Source organism: Crocuta crocuta, unplaced genomic scaffold (assembly GCF_008692635.1).
Source record: "Crocuta crocuta isolate KB4526 unplaced genomic scaffold, BGI_CrCroc_1.0 scaffold91-1, whole genome shotgun sequence".
Classification (NCBI taxonomy): domain Eukaryota; kingdom Metazoa; phylum Chordata; class Mammalia; order Carnivora; family Hyaenidae; genus Crocuta; species Crocuta crocuta.
Genome location: NW_027551575.1, coordinates 1,360,632 through 1,382,093, shown reverse-complemented (window position 1 = coordinate 1,382,093; position 21,462 = coordinate 1,360,632). Strand labels below are relative to the sequence as shown.

Below are 21,462 nucleotides of genomic sequence, written 5' to 3'. Positions count from 1 at the left end.
AGTTTATAAAATTGGGCTTTTGATTATGAAAATATTCAACCCTGGTAATGGGAATATTTTGCATCTTTTCATGCATAAAAAGGCTATCAAGTCAGCCTTTTAATGAAATGAGGAATAATTTAGAGATGCTTCTTTAATACCCTCATTTTATATTGAGTCAATTAAGAAAAACTACATAACTTTGGTTTTGACTTAATGATAAAAGTTGAAACCAGGCATTACGACATGAGTCATTTTGATCTAACAGGACAACCTGAAGCTTTGTGCCCGCTCTAATACCTGGCTTGCCAAGCTACTGAAAATTGCCATGAGCATGAATAATGATATGAAAAGGGAGTCTGGCTTATAGAAATGCAAGTCAATACATATAGGGAAAGGACCATTTATTGTGATGGATGTGTTCACTGAATGTAAAAAGAAAATTATTGAAGAGAGAGTGAAAGGAAGAAATCTATAAATATCCAGACTCCCTACAGTTGAAGGGGATTAACTACATGGAAATGAAAGAAAAGCTAAAGGAAAACACTGAGTTCACACGTGGAGAAAATATTAAAAGCATCTCGCTGCAGGCAACAAGATTAAGGCAATGCATTTTTGAAGCCAGCTCTAACATTCATTAAATATTATGAAACAGAACGGTATAGACCCAGAGGCATGGAATATATCAGGCTGTTGAGGGGAAAATGGGAACGGGCAAATAAAAGGATCGCTCTTTTAAATAAAGCATAAGGGAGGTTCATCAATACCAATGATTTTTTTTTGTAACCTTTGTAAATATGCCAATATAAATGAACACAGGCATGCCCTGTGAAAACCTGGAAAGAGAAACCACGATGTAGCCCCAACCTAAGCAGGATTCAAAAGCAAACTGCAGAGAGTGCGGGGTCTGTATGTACTGGGCCGGAATAAAGTACAAGGGGAAGTCACCTTGGAGATGTTACTTGAGAGATGAGGTAGAAGTCCTCACCTGAAATAATTCCCTGCCTGCACTACCACAGGTCAGGAAATCCCCTTAGCAGCCACTCCTTTAGATAAAGTCATTTAAGACTCTCTATTAGAATTCTATTATTATATGGACAACATGGAATGACAAATGACTTCTGACTGCCACTAGTGTCTTATTTTACACCAGACCCACCAACGAAATGTCTTTTTGCCCTGCCTTCGTGCTGGTGGACACGTTCTTCAGGGCTCAGCTTAAATATTAGCTCCTCAGTGACATCTTCCCTATGCCTCCAAATGCCCTGTAAAAATTGCCTGTCTCTCCTCTGTGTCCCCTGCACGCTACAGGGCTCTGTGACCCCAAGGCCATCACCTGCAGTTACGTGGAGGCATGTGCATTTTCCCCGCTGGGCTAGATGCCTTCAGAGTTAGACCGCTCTTTCTTCTTCCATCATCGCTCCTGCATATTAAGTGTCTAAAAAAAACAAACCAAAACAAAGAATAACTGAAAGAACTCTATTTTTATAGCCAACTGGTCTTTCTGAAGAAACAAAGCACAGCCTGGATTAGTTATGCTGAGGGCAAAGGTTGGCATCACCGCAGTGACCCTGAAGTGAGAGGGCAGCACCATGCAGACACTGGGCCGTTTGGGCAGCTCATAAATGGCGTCTCAGATAAAAACCAATGCTCAGGACACACGTGAGCACGGCTGCCAAGGGAGGTGGAGGTGAAAAGGGCCCCAGGGATAGTGAAGGGGCACAGACGGAGGATAGAGGGAAACCCCCCAAAAGTGCCCTTCTGGAGGGCTGCTTGGATCAAGCCCACATACCTCACCTGACAGTGACAGGGTTCGTGTGGTGAAATGCAAGCGTATTGGATCATCGAAGAGCAGAGCAGCCCTGAAGCGCTGATCTGTGCCTGAGTACTTCTCTGAGTCTGCGTCCTCACCTGCATCTGTTCACCCACTGGGATTTGAAAAGAGTATGTCAGAAAATACAGGTGAAATCACTGCTCCAGAAATGAAAAGTATTGGGATTTTTTGGTTTGTTTTTGTTTTTTGTTTTTTTTTATTTAACCAACAAGACAGTATAGGTAAAAAGCCACCTGTTAGTGAAAATAAACACAAGCACAGAGGCTGGCTCTAGCAATTTCGGCTGCCACAACGGGTACCAAAAATTTGTGAATATTTTATCAACACCTGTGATGACGGGCGCAAACAAAGAACATACAAGTACTGACACTGATGAAGAAAAATGTTCTGGTAGCCACTGTGGATTAAACCAACCAGCCTATTAAACTAAACAGAGGCCAACGGCAGTTCTAGTTAAGTTAGGCACAATCTTTTTTTTTTTTTTAATGTTTTATTTATTTTTGAAGGAGAGAGATACAGAGCGTGAGCAGGGAGGGGCACAGAGAGAGAGGGAGACACAGAATCTAAAGCAGGCTCCAGGCTCTGAGCTGTTGGCATAGAACCGATGCAGGGCTCAAACTCACAAACTACAAGATCATGACCTGAGTGGAAGTTGGACGCTTAACCGACTGAGCCACCCAGGTGCCCGAAGTTAAGCACATTCCAACAAGCATAAGGATGAAGATAACATTTCTTTGGGGAAAAAGCAATGCATGATGCATTAGCATTGACTTCAAACTTACTCTGACAGGTTTTCTTCTATTTTCATATAGAACTGAGCGTGCTGACATGTGTTCTACTCAGAGACAGAATACGAACATAAGCATAAGGCAATAAGGGGCCAAGTGTGGAAAAAGGTTAAGAAATAATATCACAAAACACCAGAACCAGAAGAGACCTCACAACTCACCTAACGCAAATTCTGTCGGCTCTGCACATAGTTTTTTTGGCCAAGACTGGCATTTGACATTTTGTTTCTGTTTCAAAGACTTGGCGTAGGACGCGCATACTCCATCTCTCCACTGGCCCTTCCGCTACTCACAACTTCTACTATCTTCCTGTCCCCAGAAGACATTGGAATTTGTGACCTCTGAAATCTAATCCCTTCAGTTTACTGAGGAAACCAAAGCCCAGAGAGGCTGTGAATCAGTCAAAGTCACCCGCCCAACTGTTTACTGGAAGTGCTACAATTTAAAATCCAAATGTGCTGATTTCTATGCATATAGGTGCTACAAATTCTATTGGGAAGGACCTTTGGGTAACAATTTAGTTGGAAAGATGGAACTAAGAGTCTTGCCCTGATGACAAATTTGCACAGCAAATACAACATTTACTTAATTATGTTTCTTTCAGGTGCAGGAGACAAAAGCCTCCCCTGGCCATGCCCTGGCACCACTGCTATTGCTGATAGTGTTCTCTCCACTACCCTGTCCACCTCTGGTAACGTCACTTATCTTCGCAGTGACCTCTAAGGTGTTTTCTTTTTTAATGTTTTGTTTTTTTTTTTTTAATTTATTTCTAGGAGAGAGAGAGAGAGAGACAGCGCGAGCAGGGGAGGGTCAGAGAGAGAGAGGGAGTCACAGACTCTGAAACAGGCTCCAGGCTCCGAGCTGGCAGTCAGCACACAGCCCGACGCGGGGCTCGAACCCACGAACCGCGAGATCATGACCTAAGCGAAAGTCAGATGCTCAACCGACTAAGCCACCCAGGCGCCCCTCTCTAAGGTGTTTTCTGGGCTACGCTTGTTGGACTCCTTATATATGTTGGTATCATCAACTCCAAAAGCAGCGTTTGCAAACACATGTTTTATCCCACATTCTATTTCTGCACTTATTATAAAGTGCTTGGTTTCGAGATGAAAAAAATGAGTCTGAGGAATAAGAGTTAACCAAGATTTATTCTAAGGAAAGAGAGCAGGCATTTACTCCCACGTTGCAGAAAAGACAGCTGAGGCAAGGGGCCGACTTGCACAAAATTATCCTACCTCTGTTGTTTTTTTCTCAAACTCAATTTTGTAGATAATTTTCTTTTCACCTTAAAATGTAGTAATCTGGCATTTAACCCAAATTGTCTACTGCTGCATTTAGATAACTTTATTCTTACCATGTAGATAGCCCACTTTTGGACAGTGTTTAGCAGCAACAGAGCCGTGTGGGGCTTTGGAGAATATATGGTGATACAGGAGCCAAAATAGTCATAATTACTTATGTTACAATAAAGATGATCAGTTTTTAAGTTTCTTCTTTCCACAACTAATGGCTTACAAATTATATAAAATACACATAACTTTTAAATAAAATCCCTCATTTTTCCTCTATGGTACAATCATTACCAATACAAGACTATCCCCACTGGGTTCATCTGTCCTCGCTGGATGGGTCAGGACTTGTAAAGAGTCTTCCTAAACCAGATACCTCCAAAGGCTTTAATAGATCAGTGAATTCAATTCTCTGTGAAGAGAAAAGTGAGGAACTTTCTGAACTCAAGTTTACTTTAAGCAGTTAATTGTGGCTAATCATACCTGGCATTTCAATGAGGAGAAAGCTTAAAGAAATTTACAAATGATGTCAGTATATGTTTCAAACGTTCATTATTGCTTCAGGTAATTGTTAAGAGTTAAACTCTGAAGTAGTATTATCCAATCAGATTTGACCACCATATACATGCCATTTAGAGAAGTCTTAAAGTTTTTCTAAATATCAGAAAGCTTTTTATATATATGTAGATAAGATTGGAATCTTTAGGACAAACTTGCCTATGGGCAAAATCCCAAGTTTAATATAAAAATAAGCAGAATCAGTAGGCAAAAAGGCTCATTTCTGCTGTTCTTTTCCTCTATGCCTTGTATTGTGGTCTGTTTTAAGATCTCATGGGAAGGAACTTTCAGGCACATGATTCTAATCTTCAAAACATCTTTCACATGGTATGACTTTGCTTTCTTATTTTTTTAATAACTGAGTCTAAAACACACCTGATTTTTAAAAAATATAAGTACATACATATCTAAATAGAAATAAAGTAGAATCAGAGACTCTTAAAATCAGAGATTGCATTTTATCTTAACAAAACTGTTTTTCACAGCAAACCATTCTGGTACCTTGGTAAATTATCACTGATAATACTCTTGCAAAGACTCTTCCAAAGGGCACAAGTTCTTAGTTGCAAATAGTGAGCAAAAGGACTCTTCATTCCCATGTCAGATTACCCAACACTGATTAAAACAAAAGTACTTCTATTTTAAATATCTATTATAGTTTACTAGTTCTTATGGAAATAAGAGGACCTTTAGTCCTCTTGGTTTTTCGTTATTTGTTTTACTAGAATGCTCAAGAAGACTACCTCACTATTAGTATTAGAGAGAGGGCAGAACATATAAGTAAAATTTGTAGAGGCTGGAAAAGGTGAGAACAACTTCTGTTATATGCTCTAGAAAAGTATCTGGATATTGTTCTTGGTTTTAACAGAAGAGGCCCAACAGAGGTATTATACAGTGAATACACCCAGCCAAACACATGTATTATTTTTTTGCTTTGAGACAGGTATGTTTTATGGAAAGTATACTTTATTCTAGGTCCTGAAATGAAGCAAATAATTCCCCAAGATGGAATTTGCAAACACTATAGTTTTATTCACTGAATTATGAAACTTACAGACCAACACAAATCTGCACTGAACAAGTGACATTTTTAATTTTTTAATAGGCTGGGACCCTATTATCCCATTGTTGTTCCCATTTTCATTTCCTCAAATGGGAAGTTGAAACGCTGATGTTAATGGACACTAAAACACACAAAAAAATCCATGGGAAGTTACTCATTGTATTCTTAAATTAGTGAATATACCCTCTAGTTATCCCAGGGAGTACATTTCTTCTGCAAAATTAAATAACAAATGCATTTTCAAGTTGATAAAAAGAAGCAAATTCTCTGTTTATTAATGCCATATCAGATCCCAACTTTCAAATACTTGTGTACCCAGGAGCAAATCATTTATTTAAGTCCTAATAATCATAGTTTGTTTTACAGTAATTTCTTTGCCTGGGAGACCCAATATGTAACGATTCAGGTAGTATACTTTTTTGCAGGTTATGTTGTCTTAAGCAAGAAGATGCAAGTGGAAAATGATTCCAAATGCCACAAAATTAGAATTTCTAATGTCTCATTTTGAAGTAAACACTTCAAGTTTGGGCAAAATACTATAATGTCGGAGAGACATACAGCTGAACTGCCTCTTGCTACTGATTTTAGTAAATAATAATTATTTAGTAAATAAATATTTATTTGGTAATAATACTGATTTTAGTAAATTACTCCAGGACTTTAATGTTTGTCGATTTTTGTTCTTCAACATAAAAGGAAAGATATTAAAGATTCAGCCACACCAAAGTAAAGAGCCATTTTAACTAATTCCTCTTTCTTTCTTTTTTCTTTTTAAAACTTTTTTTTTAATAGTTTTTATTTTTGAAAGAGAGAGACACACAAGCTGGGCAGAGAGAGAAGGAGACACAGCATCTGAAGCAGGCTCCAAGCTGTGAGCTGTCAGCACAAAACTCGATGCGGGGCTCAAACTCACAGAGCATGAGGTCATGACTTGAGCCGAAGTTGGATGCTTAACCGACTGAGACACCCAGGTGCCCCTAATAGTTTCCTATTCTTATACAGTAACAGTTCACAAATACTGGCTCTTTTTAAGTTACATTTCCTATAAAAATGTATAGAAACTCTCTTCTGGATATGGGAATTGGAAGAGAGCTCCTAGATAACACAAATGCTAAGTCATGACTGATGCACCTGCTCCATTTGCTAGAGCCCAAATATGACTTCCTTGAAGGTAGATACAGGAACACAACAATATATGAGAAATCAGGATGAAGAATGGCTGAATTCCATTACACGGGGTATATTCAATCTTGAAATGTGCCTTAGTACCTTTGAATTTTCTGTACGCAACACTCATTTGACAAATTCCTGAGTTTCTCAGAGCAGTGAAAATCCCTATGACATTTCTACTCATTATACCTAAACATAAAAGCAACTACACATCACAGTGTCTTAAAGGGCATACCCACAAACAAAGCAAAAACACAATGCACCAGAGAGCTTCTACAAAACACTCTAGTTTCATCACTGTTGCAAATTTTTTTATAGAGATATGTAGGAAATTCAGTGAAAAGTCTTCAACAGATTTACATAGAAAGTGACCAGAAAAAGAATGGAAATGAATTTGGCAAAGTAGGGTTAGCCCAATGAAACCACTGCAAATCAAAAAGAAACTTGAATTCTTGGGGCGTCTTGGTGGCTCAGTTGGTTAAGTGTCCAACTTCAGCTCAGGTCATGATCTCGTGGTTCATGGGTTTGAGCCCTGTGTCAGGGTCTGTGCTGACAGCTCAGAGCCTGGAGCCTGCTTCAGATTCTGTGTCTCCCTCTCTCTCTCTCTGCCCCTCCCTCCCTCATATTCTCTCTCCCTCTCAAAAATAAACATTAAAAAAAAAAAAAAAGAAATTTGAGTTCTTAAGTTTTATAAAGTATACTCCAAAAAATAGTGTCTGAGCTTTTACATAAATACCAAATAAGTGCTCATAAAACCCATGAAACAATGCTCACTGGGAGTCAGGAGCCTGGACTATGCAGTCACAGCTGGGTGTGACTGCCTACTATGCTGTTCACAAGCTGGGTGATCTTAGGGCAGTTACTCAACCTTACTGAGTCTTATTTCCTGAGCTGTAAACTAGACATAAATTCAAGAATAGTGAATACAAGGATTTAATAGTAGACTAAACATACCTGAAGAGAAATGTGTTGGAATGGAAAGAAGATTGAAGAAATTATACAGAATGCAGCACAGAAAGGCAAAAATATGGAAGGTACATGAGAGATTAAGAGACACAGGATAGGGTGAAAAGATCTAAAGTATGTTGAATTAAAGGATCAAAACCCGAGGAAAGATTGTGAGAAAAGCAAAAGGCCTTGATCTTCTTATTTAAGAAGCCTCACAAGTCTCAAGCAGAATAACCACTGAATGTGTATTATATAAACTAGAAATGTTATTGTCAACTGCACACCACCAAAGACAAAGAGAAAATCAAAAACAGCAGCCTGCCAAAACATGACACTTATCTCTAGAGTGTCAAGTGACTTCTCATCAGTAATAACAAAAGCCAGCTAACAAAGGAATGACTACAACGTGCTGAAATATAATAACCTTCAACCTAGAATTCCATAAGCAGCAGAAATATTTTAAAGAATGAAGGCATTCTTTATATATACTTGTATACTTAAAGATGATTAAATGGCAAATTTTGTTACATAAGAAAAAAGTTAGAAATGTAAAATACTAAAAACCACTGAATTATATATACACTTTAAAAGGGTTAGCTGCATGATAGGTGAATTATATCTCAATAAAGTTATTTTAAAAAGGAATAAGGGGAAAATGTAAAAAGACAAAAATCAGCAAATACTAAAGATAAACTCTGAAGAATGTACTCTAAGAAGGAGAAATGTGGTAAAACATTAGTAAGTCTATATATAAAAACAACATATTATGAACATACTTATTGCTTTTAAACAATAAAGTTAAAACATCAGAAGAAGAATATCTCGTTTGGGAGGGTGTTCTTAGGGCTTTAAGGTTCCTGAACAGCCTGAAAGGAGGATAAAAGGCATTTACGAACTTTAAACTTTGATAAATTACTATGTAAAATGTAATTTCAAGGGACCCAATAAGAAAATTAGAAGCAGAATAGTTTCTAATTAGAAGAGAAGAAAACATGAAATTAGGTGTAAACTTCAAAGTCAAGAAAGTAGAGACAAAAAGGTATTAAAGCATCAATAAGTATTTATACCCAAATATAGAATAATTATATTAAATATAGTTTGTTACAAAATTTTTGTTAGAAACAAAAATTGTCAAGTTGGCATCTTAAAAACATAATCTAACTATATGATGTTTATAAGGGACACAACTAAATATAATACAGATACACTGCAAACAAGTGCATTGCTAAAGAGTGACAGTTTATAATAATTCAAAAAAATGAAGAAGGGAAGGAAGAAAGGAGGGATGGACGGAAGGTGGGAGAAAAGGAGGGAATACGAATTGGAAGGTGTATTGTTATCTATCACTTCATAACAAATTACCCCAACATTAAGGTGGCTGGAAACAACAAATGTTTATTATCTCACAGTTTCGTGGGTCTGGTATCCAGGCTCAACGATGCGGAGTCCTCTGGCTCAGTATCTCAGGCTACAGTCAAGGTGTCAGCTAAGGCTGCCTTCACCTCAAGGTTTGCTTCAGAGAGAATGTACTTGCAGGATCACTCACGAGACTGCTTGGCAGACCTCAGAACAGCCACTTCCAAGTTCGCTCACACAGCTGTGGGCAGGCCTAACGTCCTCACTAGCCAGTGGGCAGAGCGTTCCTTGCCTGAGGGGCCTCTCCATAGGGCAGCTCACACAGGTCGGCTGGCTTTCCCCTCAGAGCAGCCCTGAGAGAGAGTGAGAGAGAGGGCAAGCAAGATGGAAACCAGTCTTTTCGCACTCTAATCTCAAGAGATAGCCTATCACTTTTCCCATATTCTACTTGTTAGAAATGTGTCACTACATCCAACTTACACTCAAGGAAAGACTGCACAAATACCAAGAGGCAGGGGTCACTGGGGACATATTAAACGCTATCGACCACAGAAATGAAAAACAGAAACTGTCATTGTTTGCTTATTATGTAGCGAAGAGGTAGGAAATCCAAAAAAAAATCACACTAGATAATTAGAATGAATAGGAAAGTCTAGGGGTACCTGGGTGGCTCAGTCAGTTAAGAGTCCAACTTTGGTTCAAGTTGTGATCTCACGCTTCGTGAGTTTAAGCCTCACATCAGGCTCTGTGCTGACAGCTCAGAGCCTGGAGCCCGCTTCAGATTTTGTGTCTTCCTCTCTCTCTGCCCCTTCCCTACTCACTTTCTCTTTCTCTCTCTCTCAAATATAAACATTAAGAAAACCCAGAAAGTCTAGCAGAGAGGCTGGGTATAAACATCAGTACACAAAAATCAGTATTATACTATATATGAGCAAGAAACTGAAAGTAGAAATTTTAAAATAACCTCATTCACAAAAGGATCAAACAAGAGGTATTTTTCAGTTAAATAATAACTAGTGAAGTTAAGGATGGATACTATTTACTTTTGTGTATATTTGAAAATTTGCTACTAACATTTTTTAAAAGTATCAAATATCTAGGAACACATCCAACAAAAGATTTGTAAACCTTGCAGAAAATTTTTTTCTCATTTATTCTAAATAAATGGAAAGATAAACTATTTTCATCCCCTGGAAGATATACTATTGGAAAGATAGCAATTATCTCCAAATTCACTTACACATTCAATATAATCCAAATCAAAATCTCAGGTGTGTGCGTGTGCATGTGTGTGTGTGGAGCATGACAAGCTGATATTAAAATATGAATAAAAGTGGCAAAAGTGAAAATATATACATATAGTAAAAGTCTTTGGCTATACCATATCTGTAACACAAAGTAAAACCATAATGAAATACCATCATACACATACCACATTGACAACAATTCAAACTCTGACAATACCAAGTTTTGGTGAGGACATTAAGCAAAACTCTTATTCACTGCCAATGGGAAAGTTTACTGGAGAGCAGAGCAGAAGTAGACTTACCCTTTGCTCTAAACACCATTCTAAGGTCTGAAAACAAATCCTGAAATACTGAGAATCTCCCATTCCTTTACATATTTGGAAGGAAAGGTGGTACCCAAACCAATAGGAATACTTTTTATCCATTTGTAAGTAAACAAAATCTGACTCACATGTAGTAGGCATTCTGCAACAAAAGAACAGGGCCAGATGGCAAAGGCAAGGAAAATTCAGTCCAAAACCAATTAGTGACTGTTACTCTTAAAATTTAGGGTAATTACTTACAGAAGAAGGCTTCCAGATGCCACATAACCTAAGTGTACCATTATTTGCAAAAGGGCAAAGCAAAGCAAAGCAAAAGAAACAGACAAAGCCTCTTGTAGGCTCGTACCAAAGCCTAAATGTCACTCATTTTATCACAGAAATAACTGAATGATGTGAGGACACAGGCCAAGACAATGAAGTTTAGCATCTGAGGACGTTCTCTAAGTGAGTTAAGTAAATACCAAAAAAGAAACACCACATAGCATAAAAAAACAAAAACCAGTATTTATTTACATTCCATTTACTTTCAAATGGCTGAGGAAGCTGGGGGAAATATAAAGGAAGCAGTCTTGTTTTACTTAACCCATTTGTATTTTTTATGAAACAACGATGTCCTGATTCACAATCACAGGTACAAGGGGATCCAAAAGGTTTACTCAGTTCAATTTTTCAGCCAAGGCTGAAATTATACCACTGCAGGTAAATGAAAATCAAGTCCATTATAGGTAAACACCAGTTAATATATTTGTAATAAAAGAACCAGCTTTAGTTAAATCTGTCATAATATCCAACGAATCTGCAATAAAAGACACAGCCATCATAATATAGGGCCTTAAGAATCTCTGTACAAGAATGAAAACCAGATTTTACACGAAGAGAAGTCACAACCATAAGCTAGGAACTCAATAGCATCACAGTAGCAATACCCAGTGTCTCTCTTATTCAAGTACATACACTATTTTTGAGACTTGGTTAGAACAATGACATCAGTAACTGAAATGTACAATTATTTTATTAACACCATGAAAGACAACAAATAAAAAAATGAAAATACCCACAAATTTTGTAACAATCACAAACACGCACATTAACCATACCACTATACATTTGTCCAAACTTTTAAGTGATTTGTACACTTTAAAACTAGCACTGAGTTTTACAAAAATACTGATAATGGCTCAACATTTTTGGAAGTCCGGTAACTTTGTATTTCAGTAGTTTATATTTACTGCTCTTCTTTCTTCCACCGCCATAGTCCTCCTGTAACCACCAATTTGCTCAAGGCAACAGCAACAGCTAAGTACTACATTCGAAAACTTCTAGTTCTTTGAAATGGTTGGAAAGGGTTTTTTAGTGCCCACATTAGCAGCTGTGGTTTCGGTTTCGGTTTCGGTTTTTCAGGAAACAGAAGTGCTTCACTTTCTGGTGTAGGAAATCGTTCTTGGTAGACTTCGGGATAGGATTTTTGAAACTAAAAAAAAAAAAAGTTCAAGATGAGTCCAAAAAAACCCAAGATAAGGGACAATAACATTAGGTGTTCTAATTTTAAAATTAAAGACTTTCATATCTGATTCCATACAAGTTGTTTTTGTTTTGTTTTAATGTTTATTGTTCTCTATCAGAAAAAATAATAAGGCAACTAATCATAATCAAACTCACTCCAACACAAGTCCATTTATTTTCGTAACATCATTTGATTCCCCTTGCTGTAGATTTAATTCAACTTAAATTTGATCAAAGCTCCAAATAAACTTCTCATTTTGGTCTTATTTCTTAGAATTTCCCCCAATGCTAACTATAAATAGACTTCACTTTAAAAATATTCACAAGTAATTCTGACTTGAAAATAACTTATGTTCTACACGGTTAAGGAAAATTTTGGCCCAACTACATTTCACGATCTCCCAGCTTCTCCAACTCAGCCCCACCTGCTTCTGCTCAAATGGAAGGGAAAACATTCCAGTATATATGACTTTATGAAAAGCTTAAAGAGAGGCAATATGCTTTTCCTTTATCCTCAACATTGAACTCTTCTCCAAAATTACTGAAAAAATATGTTTGGGGTCTAGAACTCTGGTGATCTGTGTATAAATCCTATGTGTAACGATGTGATCAGGAATCAAGCTTGCATCAGACTTCAAAAATAAAAACCATTCACTTAATCTGCAATCAATCCTTTTAAGAATAGTCAAAGTAAATCTAGTTTGAGTTAAATACTAGTCAATGAAACCCTAAACTGTGTTCCTAGTAGGAACTAAAAACTTGTAGCAATGCCTGAGGCAAAAAACCAATTTGATACTGGCTATCTAAAACCAAAGCCTTTTCAATTTTACACAGTTTATATTTGCAAATTCAGTATAATTTGCCTTTCGAAAAAGAATCAAAAGGAATCTGTCCTCATCTGATAGCTTCTCTGAATTTAAAGTAATGAGTCCACTAACTCACATCAAGCCACGTAGCAAAACAAAGAACAAATAATGGAGAACAAGCTCCACAAAGGAACAGTTCAACAATGGTAAAATAACTACACTGGAAAATAAAGATATGGAAAACAGACCACAATTATGTAAAACAATGAGACTGTTGGAATATATGAATTGAATAAAATACTTTCAAAAGTGCTATGTCTCAGAAGATGAGATTCACATGAAACTTATGAAAAGGCAAACCATGAGAGACTCTTGAATGCTGACAAAAACTGAGAACTGATGGATGTAGGGGGAAGGGGGGATGGACATGGAGGAGGGGACTCGTGGGGATGAGCACTGGGTGTTATGTGGAAACTAATTTGACAATAAACTATTTGTAAAAATAAATAAATAAATAAACTTAATGTACCTTTGTGGAAAAAAAAGAAAAGGAGACACTATTAAAAAAGCTATATTGAAGACCTAAAAAAAAAAAAAAAAAAAAGAATAAAAAGAAAAAATTTAAGAACAGCAGGCAGAAGAAGAAATGACTAATAAAGAATATTCTTTACCTGCTTCAGTTTTTTCTTCTTCTCTTTGCTGGAGAGTTTGGCATCTGTTATGACTTCTTCCAACAAGGCTGCCAGAGGTTCCTGAGAGCCATATGCTCTCTGGTATTCAAATTCCTCTGGACTGATCTGACGGCAAAATGATGGAGCAGATAAAGTGATATCCATATCAGCTCCTGGGTATTTTATCTGAGGCAAAAGGATTAATAGTGAAAGGAATAAGTATATTTTCACATAAATTGCAAAAATTAGTTCAGATCAAATACAGCAGGCAAATACAATTTGACTGGGGAAAACTCTTTATTAAAAGGTAGAAGTGTTTCTATAATGTCAAAAAAAATCACTGCAACAGTTTTAAGTAAGAGATTTTTACCTTTTTATACCCAAGGGCCATTTTAATAAACAAAAAAACCTCTGTGCTCTTTTAAATAAAATCTTAAGTTGAAATATAAACTAAACATGTTGACAAAAATGATTCAAAACAATTAAAATATTGATCACACTCTGTGGGTCCCTTCCCTCATCTGGAGAATCTGATCCTCTCTTCCGTGGGGATGGAAAGAGAAACACATGTAGCTTCACAATTATGTAGAGAGAAGTTCTACAACCATCTCCAAATATGTTAACAGTGAAAAGCAAGAAAACAAATATTTGGACATTGTATAGGGCAAAAGGGAGAAGGAAGAAAAAAGAGGAAAGATAATACCGAGACCTGCAAATAAATGAACATCCATTAAAAACATTTAGTTTTCAGATGCACTTGGATGGCTCAGTTGATTAAGCATCAGACTTCGGCTCAGGTCACAATCTCATGGTTTGTGAGTTCTAGCCCCACATCAGGCTCTATGCTGTCAGCACAGAGCCTGCTTCAGATCCTCTGCCCACCCCCTCTCTCTGCCCCTCCCCTGCTCATTCTCTCTCTCTCCCAAGTAAGTATATAAAAATCTAAAATATATAAGTATATCTATATATCTAATTTACATAAAGCAAACATTAACAGGCATAAAGGGAGAAACTGACAATAATACAATCATAATAGGAGACTTTAACATCCCACCTACATCAATGGAGAAGTAACCCAGACAGAAAATCAATAAGGAAACAGTGGTTTTGAACAACACATTAGATTAGATGGACCTAACAAATATATACAGAATATTCCATTCAAATACAGCAAAAAACACATTCTTTTCAAGTGTACATGGAACATTCTCCAGGATAGATCATGTCAGGCCACAAAACAAGACTCAATAAATTTAAGAAAACTGAAATCATATCAAGCATCTTTTCCAACCACAACAATAGAAAAGAAATCAGTTATAAAAAAAACAAAACCTCAAAAAACTGGAAGAAACAAGAACGTGTGCAACTAAATAACCAATGGGTCAATGAAGAAATCAAAGAAGAAATTTTAAAAAATACATGAAGACAAATGAAAATGAAAACACAGTGGTCCAGGGGCACCTGGGTGGCTCAGTCAATTGAACATCCAACCCTTGATTTTGGCTCAGGTCACAATCCCAAGGTCATGGGATTGATCCCTGTGTCATGGGGACTCCATGTCCAGCATGAAGTCCACTTAGGATTCTCTCTCTCACCCTCTGCCTCTCTCCCCTACTTGTACTTGCTCTCTTTAAATAATAAAAATAAATAAATTAATTAAAAGCCAAACACAATTGTCCCAATTACTGGAACACAGTAAAAGCAGTCCAGAGAGGGAGATTTATAGTGTTACAGGCTTATCTCAAGAACCCAAAAAAACTCTAATAAACAACCTAACCTTACACCTAAAGGAACAACAACAACAACAAAAAAGGACAAAGCCCATGGCTAAGAGAAGGAAGGAAACAATAGACTATAAAAAGAAAATAATAGACACACAAAAAAAAAAATCAATGAAATTAAGAGCTGTTTCTTCGAAAAGAAAAATCAAAATTGATAAACCTTTAACCAGGCTTATCAAGAAAAAAAGAGAGAGGACCCAAATAAATAAAATCAGAAATAAAGGAGGAGAAATAACACCACCACAGAAATAAAAAGGATTATAAGAGAGTATTATGAAAAATTACCTGACAAATTGAGCAACCTAGAAGATATGGGTAAATTCTTAGAAACACACAATCTTCCTAGGCTAAATCAAAAAGAAATTAAAAAATTTGAACAGATTAACTGCTATTAATGAAAGTGAACTGGTAATCACAAAACACCCAACAAACAACAGTTCAGGATCAAATAGTTTCACAGATGAAGTCTACCAAACATTTAAAAAAGAGTTAATACCTATTCTTCTCCAACTATTCAAAAAAACCTAAGAGGACTGATAACTTCCTAATCCATTCTACCAGGTCAGCATTACCCTGATGCCAGAACCAGATAAAGATACTGCAAAGAAAGACAACTACAGGCCAGTATCTCTGATTAGCAAAGATGCAAAAGTTCTCAACAAAATATTAACAATACATTAAAAGGATCATTCACCATGACCAAGTGGGATTTATTCTAGGAATATAAGGGTGGCTCACTATTCACAAATCAGTCAGTGTAATATATCACATTAACAAGAATGATAAAAACCATACCATTATTTCAACAGAAGCAGAAAAAGCATTTGGCAAAATACGACAGCCATTCATGATAAAAAAGAAAACCCCCAACTAAATGGGTTTAGAGGGAACATACCTCAACACAGTAAAGGGTACATTGAAAAAGTCGGAACTAACATCATACTCAATGATAAAAAAGCCGAAAGCTTCTCCTCTAAGATCCAGAATAAGACAAGGATGACCATTCTGACACCACTTTTATTCAGCACAGTCCTGGAAGGCCTAGCCACAGCAGACAAGTAAAAGAAATAAAATGCCTCCAAAATGAGAAGGAAGAATTAAAACGGTCAATATTTGCAGATGACATGATACTATACATAAAACACCTTAAAGACTCAAACAAAAAACTATTAGAAGTCATAAATGAATTCAGTAAACTTGCAGGATACAAAATTAACATGGAGAAACCTGTTGTATTTCTGTATGCTAATATTAAAGTAGAAGAAAGAGAAATTGAGAAAATAAACCTCTTATATTTGTACCAAAAAGAATAAATTACCTAGGAATAAATTTAACCAAGGAGGTGACAGACCACACCCTTAATGAAAGAAATTGAAGACAACACAACTGGAAATGTATACCAGGCTCATGGATTGGAAGAATATCATTAAAATGCCCATATTACCCAAAGCAACCTACAGGTTTAACACAATCTCTATCAAAATACCAATAACACTTTACAAAGAACAAGAACAAATAATTCTAAAACATGTATTAAAACACAAAAGTCCTCAAACAGCCAAAGCAATCTTGAGAAAAAAGAATAAAGCTGAAGTATCACAGTCTCAGATTTCAAACTATACTACAAAGTTACAGTAATCAAATATGGTACTAGAACAAAAAAAAGACACATAAATCAATGTCCTGAACAGAAAAGAGAGCTTAGAAATAAACCCATGCATGTATGTCAATTAATCTGTGACAAAGGAGGCAAGAATATACAATGGTGAAAACAAGTTTCTCAATAATTGGTGCTGGGAAAACAGGACAACCATATGTAAAAGAATAAAACTAGACCACTTTCTTATATCATAGATAAATATAAACTCAAAATGGGTTAAAGACCTAAAATGTGAGACCTAAAATATTTTTTTTAATAGTTTATTTATTTATTTATTTATTATTTTTTTTTAAANCTCGAACCCACGAACCGCGAGATCATGACCTAAGCGAAAGTCGGACGCTTAACCGACTAAGCCACCCAGGCGCCCCTAGTTTATTTATTTTTGAGTCTGAGAGAGACAGAGCATGAGCGGGGGAAGGCACAGAGAGAGAGGGAGACATGGAATCTGAAACAGGCTCCAGGCTCTCAGCTCCCAGCACAGAACCCGACTCAGGGCTCGAACCCACAAACTGCGAGATCATGATCTGAGCCAAAGTTGGACCCTTAACCGAATGATCCACCCAGGCACCCCTAGACCTAAAATCTTAAAACTCCTAAAAGAAAACATAGGCTATAATATCACCCTAAACAACATATTTATGGATATGTCTCCTTGGGCAAGGGATACAAAAGCAAAAATAAACTCCTGGGACTACACTAAAATTAAAAGATTTTGTACAGCAAACAAACAAAAAACCAAAAACTAAAACTGAACAACACAACAACAACCAAAAAAAACCCCTCAATAACACCAAAAGGCAACGTAGTAAATGGGAGAAAATATCTGCACATGATATATCCAATAATAGGTAACTATCCAAAACACAGAACTTCTACAACTCAACATCAAAAAAAACCAATCTGATTTTAAAATGGGCAGAAGACCAGAAAAGACATTTTTCCAAATAAGACTTACAGATGGCTAATAGACACACATAAAGATGTTCAACATCACTAGTCATCCAGAAAACACAAATCAAAACTACAATGAGATACCACCCCACACCAGTCACAATGGCTAGAATCAAAAAGACAGGAAATAACAAACGTTGGCAAGGATGTGGAGAAAAGGGAACGCTTGTGCACCGGTGGTGGAATGTAAATCGGTGCAATAATTATGGAAAATAGTATGAAGGTTCCTCAACAAATGAAAAACAGAACTACCATATGATCCAGCATTCCACTGCTGGATATCTACCCAAAGAAAATGAAAACACTAATTTGAGAACAAATATGCACACCTATGTTTATTGCAGCATTATTTACAAGAGCCAAGATACAGAAGCAGCCCTGCCCAAGTGTCTATTAACAGATGAATGGATCAAGAAGATGTGGTGTGTAAATACACACACACACACATATATTCAGCCATAAAAAGGAATGAAATCTTGCCATTTGCAACAGCAAGGATGGAGCTAGAGAGTATAATGCTAACAGAAATAAATTAATTAGAGAAAGAAAAATACCATATAATTTTACTCACATGTGGAATTTAAGAAACAAACAAAATGAGCAAAGGGAAAAAAGAGAGAGAGAAATAAACCAAGAAACAGACTCTTAGTTACCAGAGGGAAGATGGTGGGGGGTGGGTAAAAAAAGTTATGGGGATTAAGGAGTGCACTTGTCATGATGAGCACTGGGGTGATGTTCGAAACTGTTGAATCACTATATTATACTCTTGAAACTAATATAACATTGTATGTTAACTACAGTGCAACTTCAAAAAAAAAAAAAAGATGTGGTATATACATGGAACATTACTCAGCCATAAAAAGGATGATATCTTGCCATTTGTGACAACATGGATGGACCTAGAAGGGATTTTGCTAAGTGAAATAACTCAGAGAAAGTCAAATACCATATGATTTCACTTATATCTGGAATATAAAAAACAAACAAAACAACCAAAGTGACTCTCATATACAGAAGTGGGGGAAGATAGGCGAATAGATGAAAGGGATTAAGAGGTACAAACTTTCAGTTAGAAAATATAAATAAGTCACAGACATGAAATGTATAACATAAGGGATATAGTCAATAATGTAACAATGTTGTACAGTGACCACTCATTGTGAGGAACACTGAGTATGTACAGAACCATGGAATCACTATGTTGTATAGCTGAAACTAATGTAACACTAATATATGTCAGTTATACTTCAACTAGAAAGAAATTAGTGTTTTTTTAAGTCAAGAAATATTTAATTAAAGAATTTTACATGTGAATCTTTCCACTGCCAATCCCCATAGTTTCCAAAGTCAGAATCATAATCTTCAAAATAGCCCTTTTGAAAAGGCCTTAGATTCAATCCACAGTTGTCACTGTTAGTCCAGGGTTCTTTCAGTTGGACTTCTTTATCTCCACTTGAATATGGACAGACTTCAAAAATTCCCCATACAGTTAGGGTCAGAGTACATGGATCTGATCTGCCTGGTTCTCAATTTCAGACAACCTCTAAACATGAATGAGTGCAAATCATATTCACCCCCAACTCTCACACCCTAGAACTGTACAGATTGTTGGGATATGCCAGTACCTAAGACTTAAAAAATCTGACTATTACATCTTTCATATAGTTTTAGCAGATAGACGTTTTGTAGTTCTTCCTACAGATCTAAACACATAGTTCTATGAATAAAGGAAACCACACATATACTCTATGAGGAGTTCCCAATGATGTAGGTTTATAGAAAAAGCCCCACCAGGACAGACCTCAATTAAAGTGTTCATTTTCCCCAAAATATAACACTTTTGCTCTTCTGCAGCCAGACACTTAGTAGGGAAAACTCTAGATATCTATGATTAAACATAGAAAAGGAAGAAGAGGACTGTAGTCAAGGTTAATAGAAGGCTGGTGTGAAAAACAATGCCTACCTCACAATTTATCTATCCCAGGGTCAGCCGTGAAATTTCCCCAGAACCATTCAAGTTAACACTGTTCATTTTCAGAGAAGCACTGCCCTGAATGTGACATGCTGTAGGGGCTGAGTAGTCCACATGAGAGAACAGAGATTTCTGAATACTGAAACAACTGTTTGGCAATTCTACTCAGCCCTTCCGAGAGAGAAAATGTAATTGGATAAATGAAGGGTTACCGGTTTTATTTAGTGCCAGAGCAGTGCCCTTCCCAAGATCACGATAATGTACAGTTAAATGAATCAGTACAGCTCAGCCTTTTGATCTTCAGGTGAGACCGAAGGGCTCAGTTATAAGCTGCTGCAGTATATGCCTGTGCTATGGGAACACCGGAACCCAGCAAGTATACAGAGCAACAGAGCTATTGCTATCACTTCTCCTCGCAGAAATTCAGTGAAGTATTTCTTCTTTACTTTTGTTATAAGTTAGGGTCATAAAAATATTGGGGGGAGAAGATTTAACTACAACAGCAGTAAGGTTATGCTTTTTACCCAGTAAAATGGCAAAGGCATATATGTTAACGATGATACCCAGAGCAGACACGGGTGCAAAGATGTGAGTACTTTCTTACACCATTCATGGGGCTACAAAGTAGAACAAGCATTCTAAAGGGGAATTTGGCAATATGCAATCAATACTTAAAATATATCCATAGCCTTTGACCATGCAATGCCACTCATAAAAATTTATTCTTATAGAAACACCTGGGTGGCTCAGTCGGTTGAACATCTGACTCTTGATTTTGGCTCAGGTTGTAATCTTACAGCTGTGAGATCAAGCCTCACATAGGGATCTGTGCTAACAGCATGGGGACTGCTTGAGATTCTCTCTCTCTTTCTCTCTCTCACTCTCTCTTGTTCTCTCTCAAAATAAATAAACTTAAAATAAATTATTCTTAGAAGATGATCATGGAATCTTACCCCCCAAAAAAACTTAGGTACAAAAATATTTACTGTTATGTTGTTTGCAAAACAGAGGGAGAAATGGAAACAATCTAAGTACTAACCAAAGAAAGCCAATTAAATAAATTATGGTATACATCCATATTATGGAATACTATACTACTAATAATAATATTGTGGAATAACATAACACTAATGATGATAATATTAACAGCAGCCACCAACTGAGGGCCTACTAAGTGATAAATATTATCTTTAAGCCCTTTCCACATCTTAAGACATTCAATCCCTAAAACAACCCTAAGACATAGGTATTGACTATTATCCTATTGTACAGATGAGAAAAGAGGATGTCAGGTAGAGGCTGAAGCAGAGACACGTTATAAAATGTGCTCAAGGTCACAGGGCCAATAGAGGGTACATCAGGAACACAAGCTACACTAGCTCCAGAATCTGAGCTCTCAACAACCCTGGTGTCAGTCAAGAATATTTAGTGATATGGGAAATATTTCTTGTTGTACCATCAGGAGAAAATAAGGTATAAAAGAGCAAGAGTGAGAGAGTGAGTGAGTGAGGGGAAGGGAAGGGAAGGGAGGGAAGGGGAGGGGAGGGGAGGGGATGGAGG

At 36.8% G+C, this 21,462-nt stretch overlaps 1 protein-coding gene and 1 non-coding gene across 2 annotated transcripts in view; both read right to left on the bottom strand.

The window, feature by feature from the left end:
• Positions 1-11,059: 11,059 nt before the first annotated feature.
• Positions 11,060-21,462, bottom strand: part of DEPDC1B (DEP domain containing 1B) — an 81,260-nt gene continuing 70,857 nt past the window's right edge. Inside the window, exons 10-11 of the mRNA XM_077751433.1 lie at positions 13,536-13,721; positions 11,060-12,026 (exon numbers count right to left, since the gene is read on the bottom strand). Of these exons, the coding sequence (XP_077607559.1) occupies positions 11,859-12,026; positions 13,536-13,721 (354 nt within the window). The 3' untranslated portion in view covers positions 11,060-11,858. The remainder of the gene's footprint in view (positions 12,027-13,535; positions 13,722-21,462) is intronic.
• LOC144221096 (small nucleolar RNA SNORA18) lies at positions 19,607-19,737 on the bottom strand. The gene has a single exon (XR_013331962.1). It is a non-coding gene; the product is annotated as a small nucleolar RNA SNORA18 (small nucleolar RNA).